The 13,745-nt window shown below is 43.2% G+C and overlaps 1 protein-coding gene across 3 annotated transcripts in view; it reads left to right on the top strand.

The window, feature by feature from the left end:
* cacna2d2a (calcium channel, voltage-dependent, alpha 2/delta subunit 2a) overlaps positions 1 to 13,745 on the top strand; it is a 262,938-nt gene that overhangs the window by 117,325 nt on the left and 131,868 nt on the right. For all 3 annotated transcript variants that reach the window (XM_065027032.1, XM_065027031.1, XM_065027033.1), the window contains exon 4: positions 5,581 to 5,640. In XM_065027032.1, coding sequence (XP_064883104.1) covers positions 5,581 to 5,640 — 60 coding nt within the window. The remainder of the gene's footprint in view (positions 1 to 5,580; positions 5,641 to 13,745) is intronic.

Raw genomic sequence — 13,745 nt, 5'->3', positions numbered from 1 at the left:
TGTATTAAATTACAATCGATATTGATCATTTTCCCGATAATGTGAACCTTATATGCTTGTTCTTAAGATAATTCCTGAAATAATGTCAAATATTATGATTCAGATTTTGTAGATAGATGTTTCTGAGTATCATCAAACATTTAAACATGACAGTCATGAAAACACATCATTAAGAATAGTTTAAATAGTTTAAAAAACATGAGAAAAAAAATCTAATTCATGTGAAATGGTATATAAAATACCTTAATTTTAGCAAATTGTATGACGTAGTGGTAATGCCGTTTCCCTCAGGTATTTGGGGAAACCGGTAAAAATGTTTCTATTCTTAAATAGTATGTTCTCAGCCACTATTGGATCTTGTTTCCAGACAGAGTGCAGAAAATATTCAGATAGATAAAAAGCAGTTTCAAGAGGTTTCATTTGCAAAAATCCACCATTCCTACTGGCGTTCATTTCAAGGGTACAATGATACATTCATGGACCCTTCATGTACTTTTCTGTTCTTCTCAGAGAGTAATCAATGGTTAATTTTATTGATTGACAGTATTCTTTTATAAGTTCACTTCAGGTGGGCTGGGAATAGATTGGAACAGTGATATGAGTTAGAGGAGGGAAAGACCTTGCTGATAGGTAGAAAAAGTGAGACAGATGGACAGAAATGAATGGGTTATGTACGGCATATGATGGAGGACGAAACAGCAGAAGCAAGAGGAATATAAAAGGATGGGGGAGAAGGACGGCGGGAGGAGGCGGGGAGAGAGAGAGAGAGAGAGAGCGTGCGTTCGTCTGAGGAGATGTTTTAAATTCTGGAGCCGAATGTCCCTCCATCTGTTATTGTGGTGGTGGGTTCTGACTCAGTGATTTCTGTGATTGGCCCCAGCAAGTGCCAGAAGAGAGACAGACAGAATGAAGAACTCAGACTGACTGCTCTCACTGACAGACTCCACTGGCTGGCTGCTTCTGCCGAGGAGGACCACTGGGCCAGTCAGACCAGACCACTGGGCCAGTCAGACCAGACCACTGGGCCAGTCAGACCGGACCACTGGGCCAGTCAGACCAGATCACTGGGCCAGTCAGACCGGACCACTGGGCCAGTCAGACCAGACCACTGGGCCAGTCAGACCGGACCACTGGGCCAGTCAGACCGGACCACTGGGCCAGTCAGACCGGACCACTGGGCCAGTCAGACCAGATCACTGGGCCAGTCTGACCGGACCACTGGGCCAGTCAGACCAGACCACTGGGCCAGTCAGACCGGACCACTGGGCCAGTCAGACCAGACCACTGGGCCAGTCAGACCAGACCACTGGGCCAGTCAGACCGGACCACTGGGCCAGTCAGACCAGATCACTGGGCCAGTCAGACCAGATCACTGGGCCAGTCAGACCAGACCACTGGGCCAGTCAGACCAGACCACTGGGCCAGACCACTGGGCCAGTCAGACCGGACCACTGGGCCAGTCAGACCAGATCACTGGGCCAGTCAGACCAGACCACTGGGCCAGTCAGACCGGACCACTGGGCCAGTCAGACCAGACCACTGGGCCAGACCACTGGGCCAGTCAGACCAGGCGACTGGAGCTGCCCTCTTCTGGACACTGGGTGATATGACACACGGGAAGAATACTGCTGACCAACTGGTAGTAGCTTTAACCTTTTGTAAAGGAAGCCTATGGAAGCTCAGTTTGGACGGTGTTAAGTCAAAGCCAGCTTGTTTTTTGGGCATAAATAACTCCAGATGTCACTCTGGGGATGTTATCGAACCTCTTTTCGCAGTCATGCACAGTGCTTCCCTTCCTTTCCTAGCCCCAACCTGGGCTTGAACCAGGTACCGTCTACACACATCGTCAACAGACACCCTCCAAGCATTGTTACCTATCACTCCACAAAAGCCACGGCAAGGGAAACAACCACTTTAAGGTCTCAGAGTGAATGACGCCGCCGATTGAAACGCTACTAGGGCACACCGCTAACTAGCTAGCCACCCCCCCCTCCCCCCGTTACATTAAGGGCCCTATATCATATCCAGCCTACTGTTTTTCACCCCAACATAGTGTTGAGAGGTCAATAAACAGGTGTTTTGTGCCTCAATTCGCTGCCGCCGTAATCACAGACATCAACGCAGTGTGTTCTGTCGAGTGGCCTAGTCTCACATCCACACAGATTGTGTAGTGCTCTCATGATCACCTCAGACAACAATGTGTTGTGCTGAGTGCCCTTTAATGTCACACTGGCCGGCTAGGTGGCTGGCTGGAAGTCTGGACTGGAGGACCCTAACTCATTGCAGCAATCAGACAGGTGGCTGGGCAGGCCAGGCTCCATGGTGTGGTGTGTAGTTTAGTTGGCTCAACGCAGCATGACAAGCTGGTCCCTGGTGTGCTGTCATTCCTCTAAAAATAACACGACTTTGAGTGATTAAACCGCTCCCCTCTGGAACAGAGCAAACAAAACAGTTCTGAATATTAAAGATGCTAATCGTCTCACGCTGAGCTTTTCATAAGCGTTTTTTGTTTTTGTTTTTGCGAGGTTCACAAATTAGAGAGAGAGGGAGAGAGGGAAAGCAGTCCTTGTACCCGCCAGGCTCGCAGTAACATCACAGACAGAGATTAAACACACGCCACCGATGATCCATCAGGGAGAATTATGTTAGGTCACTTGTACAGTACGGTAACACTGTCAGCTAGTGGATAATGTACAGTGTGAAGGGTTGGCGACGTGCAGCTGCAGCTGTTCCACATCACACAGTGTTGATACTGCTTGACCTTAGTTGGTAGCATCGCCGTCGGTGACTCGTCCCACGCGATGAAGGTGGTGGTTGTGTCAGAGACATTAAAGCAGTGATATTGGCACTGTTGGACTGTGCTGTGTTGCAGTAGTTCGACTGTGTCCATGTGTCTGTCTCTGCACTGTGTGGGCTGACCTGGACTTACCTGTGCTGTACTGGGCTGTGCTTATCCCACTAGTTTCACTAAGCAGCTTGGCTCCAGCCACCAGCATAGATGATATCCCCTGCCGCCCCCCTTCCCTCATCTCTCAGTCTGATTTATGGCCTGTTTGTATAGCCATCCATCTGAGCCAACACACAGGAAGGGAAGACACAGGAAGACGCATTACTGTTTTGGAGCAGGGAGGGACTACATTAAGCTGCTAGAGGAGAGATACAGGCCCAGAGAAATGGAGCCCTACTGGGGCAGAGGAGGAACATGGAAGAAGAGAGAGAAACGGAGTACTGAGATGAAGACAGAGAAACAGAGTACTGAGATGAAGACAGAGAAACAGAGTACTGAAGATGAGGACAGAGAAACAGAGTAATGTGATGAAGACAGAGAAACAGAGTACTGAAGATGAGGACAGAGAAACAGAGTACTGTGATGAAGACAGAGAAACATAGTACTGAAGATGAGGACAGAGAAACATAGTACTGAAGATGAGGACAGAGACAGAGTACTGAGCGAACAGAGCTGTGGATTACGCAAGAGGAGAGAAAATGGAATTCTCTGAGGGACAAGGGAGAGATTTGTATGGACATATTGACTACTGAAAGTAAAATGAGTCAGACGGATGAAGGGATGGACAGGTCACAGATCACCAGGAAGGAAGGGCAGAGAACAAGGGAGGAACCATTCTTCACATGCAGCGCCCTGGACATGGGCACTAAATTTTAACGTCCTCATTCATCATGACCTTTCCTCCTCTGCTATAACGACTGTGTCCTTGAAGGGACGTCACAGTTAGAGAAACACATTGATAGACTACAACCGTTTGGCATTGATGGTCAGCCAAATATGAAAGATCCCACTTTAGAACCAAAGAAACAACTTCTGAAGGTGTTATGTCTTCATCAGCTCGGCATGGACGCTTCACAAATCATTCATTGGCAAAGTCATATAAAAGGTGACAGAAAAGGTTATTCTTTACGTGTAGGCTAACCCTTCAGTCATATTTGCAGGTAAATTCAAAGCAGTGTAGAATCTGGAGGTAATTGTTTAGCCAGCAGCTCTCCATTGTTGCTTTCGTAATTGAAAACTGTTGTAGTGGATGGTAAATTCTTAACAATGTCCTTTAGCTAGGTTGACCCTTGCTTTGTATGCACAACACCACACCACACCCACAACACAACACCACACCACACAACACCACACAACATCACACAACATCACACGGCCACACAACTGATGGAGTCTCCTTTAATTCACTTTGTGGAAATCATTTCGTTAGACTAATTAGCTCTGCTGTGTGTGTCATTGTTTCAGGGGTTCGCCATCTCGTTAGGAGTGACTGTATGAAAGGAATAGTCATTTGGATGATTAAGGTGTTGAATGTTCAATGTTCAGTGCACAAGCACATGGGTACATAATTAGTCATGTTATTATGTTTTACTAATGAGGTATAGTGATATCATAGCCATTATGCCAAACTTTAAAAGGCTACACGAGGTAGTGGAGGATACACTTTGCTGAGAGTAGGAGGGTTTATGTCTGGCTAGCTGTGAGTGGGAGGGTCTTAGTGATAGGGGGTGGACCCCCAGGCAGAAAATAGGACACTTCTGTCTCTAACGAGAGTTTCTGACTTTCCTGTCTTTTAGGAGACGAAAACCCTCTCCTGATGTGCTTGGGGAATACGGCTCCTTTGATGTTGTACCAGAAATGAAAGTCCTCTTAGTGGGAGTCTAAATAGGGTTTGTAATTTCCGAGCCCAGGGACTGTGTGGCTGGTTGGATAATTCTGGGACGGGAACCAGATCGCCCCCTAGAGGCGTGCTGGGGATTGAAGTGGGAGCAGAGAGGATACCTAAATACAGTACTAAGGCATGGGCACCATGCAGAAACACATGGAAGAGACTACCTCTCTAGAGCCTCACTCTATTTTGCCACTGGGTGACTTAATACTGTCACCCATAAGCCTCTGCACATAGACGGTAGTAGTCCATGTTACAATCCCTTTGCAATGAACTATGTCAGACCTGTTGTATAACCATTAATAGTTAGGAGCCAAAAGACCAAAAACATCCAATACAGAAAGCAACCCTGCCCTGAACTCAGCTAGCCACGAAAATGCCTTTGACAGAAAGTCCTTGCCTTCTTGGTTTGGAAAAGTTTAATATTACTCAACATATTCATGTTATTCAATGGCCCTACCTTCTCCAATCCAAACACTAACTGTCCGTACCTCCTGGAATAACAGGGTTGTAACCATGGTTTCTTCTTCCATTTGCAACACACATTTCAACAGCGCTAGCTAGTCTCAACACGTGTAGCTCACAATTTGCCACAGTACATGGTCTGAAATTGTACCAATTTAGCTTGCGCCTTACAGAAATGCCATTTCCCCTGACAGTTAGGACAAATGTGTAGGCCCATTGAGGAGCATGCGGAGCTTGGCACCAGCCACTGCCTCTTGAATTATACAGTCTATGAACAGCAGTCAGCGCACTCAGTGTTTTCCCTAGAGAGCAGATTGGCTCTGTAAGGCGGTTTCCCACAAACACACACACACACACTCTGACATCTACACACTGACCCAGCAGAGCCATGTATTGACCTTTGACCCTAACCTCTGATTCCTGTGTGTTTCCTGTGTAGAGGCTAGCCAGAGAGGCGGAGCAGCTGCAGACAATGTATCCCTGGCAGGACGGGATCAAGGTAAAATCAGAACCCTCTCTCTCTGTATATCTCTCTTTCTCTCTGTATCTCTCTCTCTCTCTCTGTATATCTCCCCCTCTCTGTATCTACCTCTCTGTGTATATACATCTCTCTGTATATATATATCTCTCTCTGTATATATATATATATATATATATATATATATCTGTATATATATATATATATCTCTGTGTATATATCTCTCGGATATCTCTCTCTGTATATATATCTCTCTGTATACATCTCTCTGTATATATATATATATATATATATATATATATATATATATGTATCTCTCTCTGTATATATCTCTTTGTATATCTCTCTCTGTATATATCTCTCTGTATATCTCTCTCTGTATATATGTCTCGCTGTATATACATATATCGCTCTCTCTGTATATATATATATCTCTCTCTGTATATTTATCTCTCTCCCTGTATATGTATATATATCTCTCTCTATATATATATATATCTCTCTCTGTATATATATATATATATATATCTCTCTCTGTATATATATCTCTCTCTCTGTATATATATCGCCTTTTCTGTATATTTATCTCTCTCCCTGTATATATCTCTCTGTATATATACAGTATCTCTCTCTGTATATATCTCTCTCTGTATATATATATATATATATCTCTCTCTGTATATATCTCTCTCTGTATATCTCTCTCTGTATATATATATATATATATATATATCGCTTTTTCTGTACATATATATATATATATCTGTATATATATATATCTGTATATATCTCTCTGTATATATCTCTCTCTGTATATATATATATATATATCTCTCTGTATATATATCTCTCTCCCTGTATATATATCTCTCTATATATATATATATCTCTCTATATATATATATATCTCTCTCTCTGTATATATATCGCTTTTTCTGTATATATATATATATCTTTCTGTATATATAACTCTGGATATATCTCTGTATATATACAGTATCTCTCTCTATGTATCTCTCTCTCTCTCCATGTATATATATATATATATATCTATGTATATATCTCTCTCTATATATATACACTGCTCAAAAAAATAAAGGGAACACTAAAATAACACATCCTAGATCTGAATGAATGAAATATTCTTATTAATTACTTTTTTCTTGACATAGTTGAATGTGCTGACAACAAAATCACACAAAAATTATCAATGGAAATCAAATTTATCAACCCATGGAGGTCTGGATTTGGAGTCACACTCAAAATTAAAGTGGAAAACCACACTACAGGCTGATCCAACTTTGATGTAATGTCCTTAAAACAAGTCCAAATGAGGCTCAGTAGTGTGTGTGGCCTCCACGTGCCTGTATGACCTCCCTATAATGCCTGGGCATGCTCCTGATGAGGGGGCGGATGGTCTCCTGAGGGATCTCCTCCCAGACCTGGACTAAAGCATCCGCCAACTCCTGGACAGTCTGTGGTGCAACGTGGCGTTGGTGGATGGAGCGAGACATGATGTCCCAGATGTGCTCAATTGGATTCAAGTCTGGGGAACGGGCGGACCAGTCCATAGCATCAATGCCTTCCTCTTGCAGGAACTGCTGACACACTCCAGTCACATGAGGTCTAGCATTGTCTTGCATTAGGAGGAACCCATCTTGGTGTTCTCTGGCAAATGCCAAACGTCCTGCACGGTGTTGGGCTGTAAGCACAACCCCCATCTGTGGACGTCGGGCCCTCATACCACCCTCATGGAGTCTGTTTCTGACCGTTTGAGCAGACACATGCACATTTGTGGCCTGCTGGAGGTCATTTTGCAGGGCTCTGGCAGTGCTCCTCCTGCTCCTCTTTGCACAAAGGCGGAGGTAGCGGTCCTGCTGCTAGGTTGTTGCCCTCCTACGGCCTCCTCCACGTCTCCTGATGTACTGGCCTGTCTCCTGGTAGCGCCTCCATGCTCTGGACACTACGCTGACAGACACAGCAAACCTTCTTGCCACAGCTCGCATTGATGTGCCATCCTGGATGAGCTGCACTACCTGAGCCACTTGTGTGGGTTGTAGACTCCTTCTCATGCTACCACTAGAGTGAAAGCACCACCAGCATTCAAAAGTGACCAAAACATCAGCCAGGAAGCATAAGAACTGAGAAGTGGTCTGTGGGGACCACCTGCAGAACCACTCCTTTATTGGGGGTGTCTTGCTAATTGCCTATAATTTCTACCTGTTGTCTATTCCATTTGCACAACAGCATGTGAAATTTATTGTCAATCAGTGTTGCCTCCTAAATGGACAGTTTGATTTCACAGAAGTGTGATTGACTTGGAGTTACATTGTGTTGTTTAAGTGTTCCCTTTATTTTTTTTGAGCAGTGTATATATACAGTGCCTTGCGAAAGTATTTCAGGCTTCAAACATAAAGATATAAAACTGTATTTTTTGGTGAAGAATCAACAACAAGTGGGACACAATCATGAAGTGGAACGACATTTATTGGATATTTCAAACTTTTTTAACAAATCAAAAACTGAAAAATTGGCCGTGCAAAATTATTCAGCCCCCTTAAGTTAATACTTTGTAGCACCACCTTTTGCTGCGATTACAGCTGTAAGTCGCTTGGGGTATGTCTCTATCAGTTTTGCACATCGAGAGACTGACATTTTTTCCCATTCCTCCTTGCAAAACAGCTCGAGCTCAGTGAGGTTGGATGGAGAGCATTTGTGAACAGCAGTTTTCAGTTCTTTCCACAGATTCTCGATTGGATTCAGGTCTGGACTTTGACTTGGCCATTCTAACACCTGGATATGTTTAGTTTTGAACCATTCCATTGTAGATTTTGCTTTATGTTTTGGATCATTGTCTTGTTGGAAGACAAATCTCCGTCCCAGTCTCAGGTCTTTTGCAGACTCCATCAGGTTTTCTTCTAGAATGGTCCTGTATTTGGCTCCATCCATCTTCCCATCAATTTTAACCATCTTCCCTGTCCCTGCTGAAGAAAAGCAGGCCCAAACCATGATGCTGCCACCACCATGTTTGACAGTGGGGATGGCGTGTTCAGGGTGATGGGCTGTGTTGCTTTTACGCCAAACATAACGTTTTGCATTGTTGCCAAAAAGTTCAATTTTGGTTTCATCTGACCAGAGCACCTTCTTCCACATGTTTGGTGTGTCTCCCAGGTGGTTTGTGGCAAACTTTAAACGACACTTTTTATGGATATCTTTAAGAAATGGCTTTCTTCTTGCCACTCTTCCATAAAGGCCAGATTTGTGCAATATACGACTGATTGTTGTCCTATGGACAGAGTCTCCCACCTCAGCTGTAGATCTCTGCAGTTCATCCAGAGTGATCATGGGCCTCTTGGCTGCATCTCTGATCAGTCTTCTCCTTGTATGAGCTGAAAGTTTAGAGGGACGGCCAGGTCTTGGTAGATTTGCAGTGGTCTGATACTCCTTCCATTTCAATATTATCGCTTGCACAGTGCTCCTTGGGATGTTTAAAGCTTGGGAAATCTTTTTGTATCCAAATCCAGCTTTAAACTTCTTCACAACAGTATCTCGGACCTGCTTGGTGTGTTCCTTGTTCTTCATGATGTTCTCTGCGCTTTTAACGGACCTCTGAGACTATCACAGTGCAGGTGCATTTATACGGAGACTTGATTACACACAGGTGGATTGTATTTATCATCATTAGTCATTTAGGTCAACATTGGATCATTCAGAGATCCTCACTGAACTTCTGGAGAGAGTTTGCTGCACTGAAAGTAAAGGGGCTGAATAATTTTGCACGCCCAATTTTTCAGTTTTTGATTTGTTAAAAAAGTTTGAAATATCCAATAAATGTCGTTCCACTTCATGATTGTGTCCCACTTGTTGTTGATTCTTCACAAAAAAATGCAGTTTTATATCTTTATGCTTGAAGCCTGAAATGTGGCAAAAGGTCGCAAAGTTCAAGGGGGCCGAATACTTTCGCAAGGCACTGTATATTATATATATCTGTATATCTCTCCCTCTGTATCACTCTCTCTCTCTCTCTCTCTCTCTCTCTATATATATATATATATATATATATATATATATATATATATATATTTGTACATCTCTCTCTGTATATCTCTCTCTCTGTATATATATCTCTCTCTGTATATTTCCCTCTCTATGTATCTCTCTCTCTGTATATCTCTCTCTCTGTATGTCTCTCTCTCTCTGTATATATATCTCTCTGTATATATATCTCTCTGTATATCTCTCCCTCTCTGTATCTCTCTCTCTATCTCTCTCTACTTCTCACTACCTCTCTCTCTCTACCTCTCTCTACCTCTCTCTCTATATACTCACTCTCTTTTCCTCTTTCTCTATCTATTAATCTCTTCTTCATGTTTACATTTATCCACCAAAGTTTTGTTTTTCTTTTAAATGCCAATGCTATCAATGTTACAGACACATGTACACACTCACATACACCACCCCAGATAAAGATGTGTGTGTATGTGTTTGAGCATGTAATAATATACAACAGCCTGATTCTACATATGGTCAATCTGTGTTGTGCCTGAAAGGGAAAAGCCGGTTGAACTTTGCATTTCCCAGCACCTGACATTTAAAACAGTGGAACACCACTAACTGCTAATGTCTACAGTTCAGAAGCTTGGGTATTACTTGGCTTGTGTGTGTGTGTGTGTTTGGGTGTTTGCGTGTGTGCAGTATGTGTGTGTTTGCGTGTGTGCAGTATGTGTGTGTTTGCGTGTGTGTGTTTGCGCGTGTGCAGTTTGTGTGTGTACGCACATGGTCCACTGACTCTCAGATTAACAAACAAACAGATGCCCTGCAAATACACACACGTACTGACACACACACTCAATCTCACACCCAGCAGCAGACACACACACACACACACACACACACTCATTCCCCAATGTCGTATCCTCTGTCTCCAGGGAGACGAGCTCACTGTCATGGTACACCTCCCACAAATGGATTTTTAACCCTGTGCTTCCCGGGGGATATTTGAGAAAAGGCTTTAACTGATTTAAAACTCATAATTATGAGCCCTACATCCCAGAAAAGTCCATTTTTATTCATGGTCGCTTACACTCTGAAGCCAGAGTCACAGGGTGACTGTTTCTACCGAACCAAGGTGGTTCTGTCTGTCAGTGCCTTCCTCTCTGTCTGCCAGTGGTCAGCTGGTCAGCTTTAATGCGTCTCGATCGGATGTGTACCCATGCAGGTAGTTGGGTTTGGGTCACAGTGCCCTCACACAGCACACCTGTTCATAGGTAACTGCATCCAATATGGCTTCACTGTCTCTTCAAGTGGAAAAGCCAACTCTCTCCCTCTCCCCCTCACTTCCCCTCTCCCGCTATCTCCCTCTCTCTCTCTCTCTTTCTCTCTCTCTCTCTCTCCTTCCTCCCTCCTCCCCCACGCTCCTTCTGTCTGATCCTCACCCCTTTCCCTCCCTCCACCTTTTTGTTCTTATCTGTCACAGTCTTTAATCAGCCATGAAAACAGTTAGAAAATATAATATTGTTGCAAATACTGCAAATGAATCCTAATGGCGCTACTCCATTAATAATGTATTGGACCTGATTTCATTTGCCTTTATAATTAGAGCAGGTAATGAATCTCGGCAGGGGCGACTGTGAAGCCATTAAAAAAACCTTGGCGGGGAGGAGAGGAGGAGGAGGGAGGGAGGCGAGAGGAAGATATGCCACGTTCCCTGTGAGAAGATTTCTCCTGTTTGTAGATTTTGTGCTTTTCTAATTTCCGTTTGGGTGAACACTCGGCTGAGTGACATTGTAATTAGATTAGGGCGGCATGCTCTTTGGGCATATTAGGAGCAGCGCGGAGCATCTTAAACGAACGGGAGGAGCAAGCTGTCAGAGGCCCAGAGAAAGGTGTTTATGTAAGAGAGACGAGGAGGGGGGGGGGGTCGAATGAAGTCTTGTGTGAGTATGTTTATCTATGTGTATGGGAGTGTGCTTGTTTGCAGGGGGGGGGGGGGGTATTTGTGTGATTGTGTGTGTGTATGTGTCTCTGTGTGTGTTTAACGTTCTGCTCCCAACCTGGCCCGGCCCATCTGCTCTGTTCAATAACACCGGTGACATCATACGACTCAATGACACGGCTGTTCCCTCTGCCTCTGGACTGCTGCTGTCACATCTGTTACCGTACAACGGATCCTCTCCTCTTCCCATTGCAACTCTAGCGATGGTGCCTAGGTTTTATAATACGATGCGACGGTCCGGCGTTATGAACATCGGGCTGCTCACCGTCGTAACAACTGTTGTGATGGTCGTTCAGGGTTTTAATTCCACCGCAAATGAAATGGTGTGTGAAAATAGACATTTGAGTGGTTGATCTCTCCTGATTTCTCAAGGTCATGGGTCTTCCTATCGCAGCTCCGTCACCAGTCTCTTCCCAGGCCATTCATTCTATTGTATTGGCTCTGGAAGCATTCTCCTGGGTATTTGTTTATTTTATTTGTGTATATATATATATATATCTATACAGTATATATGTATATCTATATATCTATTTTTTTAGGAGGTAGATCAGCTTTAATATTGCAGATGGATTGTGGCTTTTTTTGTAAAGATGCTATTATTTCTATGATATTATTATTTCAAATATTATATATTTTTTAAATATATTTTATATATTTTTAATAGTAGAGTAGTTCTACAGCTCCACGACTATTGGAGCCAATGACTACAAGAACCATCCCCTAAGGCATTTCACAATACAGTCATATTCAATATAATAGTTGAAATTATACATAATGATAGAATTGCACATTTGGAGGCCAGTGAGATGAATGGGATGGGAAGCTAGAAGGTATGGCCTTTAGTGCACCTCATAAAAGCATTATCTGGTCATAAATGTCATTTCAGGCAATCCACTACATGGGGGAGTAGATTTGCAATGACTTGTACAAAGCAATCTTGTGGACGATTCGTGCCATTGAATAGCATATTCGGTATTTTATAGCATTTTTATAACTGAAAGATACCCTATTGGGTACCACTTTACTCGGCACCCAGAGTAATAATATTGTATTTGTATTTATTATGGATCCCCATTACCTGCTGCCAAAGCAAAATTAAGGAGGTTATACAATATAACCATATCATAATATGTCATAACAGCTGACATAACTTGTCATAACTTGATGTGGCCATAACACTGTCACAACACATATATTTAGACTTGAAGTGACATACGTTGCATGATTTTATGGCTCATGATAACATGAAAACAGCCTAACCAGCTCTGCTATTGCGAGTAAAATGGTCAGAGTGTTTTCTCATTTGTGTCTGGAAGTAGCTAGCAAGCTAGCCAACGTTAGCCTAGATTGCCTAAATAGGTCATTCCCCTGACGTGGACACGTTTTCAAAAGACTATTTTTGTCATACGGAATTCCAAGGCATCCAGAACTTGTGAACGTTGCACAGTATATACCCCTCAATCTTGTAATAAATCCAATCTCGCGTATACATAACTGTCACGCCTTGGTCTTAGTATTCTTTCTTTATTTGGTCAGGCCAGGGTGTGACATGGGTTTATTTTGTGGTGTGTTTTTGTATTGGGGTTTTAGTAGGTATTGGGATTGTGTCTGAGTAGGGTTGTCTAGGAAAGTCTATGGTTGCCTTGAGGCGGTTCTTAATCAGAGGCAGGTGATTTTCGTTGTCTCTGATTGGGAACCATATTTAGGCAGCCATATTCTTTGAGTGTTTTGTGGGTGATTGTTCCTGTCTTTGTGTTTGCACCAGATAGGGCTGTTTCGGTTTTCACATTTCATTATTTTGTAGTTTCTTCATGTATAGTTTTTTCCTTCATTAAAATATCATGAATCATCATCACGCTGCATTTTGGTCTGATTCTCCTTCTCCACAAGAAAGCCGTTACAATAACTTGACATTTCTGCCATCCATTGTGACATTGTGGGAGGATAACCAACCTTACAATTAATGGCAATGCATATCTTAGCCGCTATAAATACTAGGTTACACGGTTTCTTCTGATAACAGTCTCCAGTATCAACATTTCCAAGCAAAGACAAACAGGGAGAAGGGAGAATCTGTAGACATGCTGAGATAAAAGAACATACTCTTTGCCGGAATTCAGCCAGCCTTCAC

This window comes from Oncorhynchus nerka, linkage group LG2, assembly GCF_034236695.1.
Source record: "Oncorhynchus nerka isolate Pitt River linkage group LG2, Oner_Uvic_2.0, whole genome shotgun sequence".
Lineage (NCBI taxonomy): Eukaryota > Metazoa > Chordata > Actinopteri > Salmoniformes > Salmonidae > Oncorhynchus > Oncorhynchus nerka.
The sequence above is the reverse complement of the archived record's forward strand: the minus strand, read 5'-3'. Positions and strand labels throughout refer to the sequence as shown.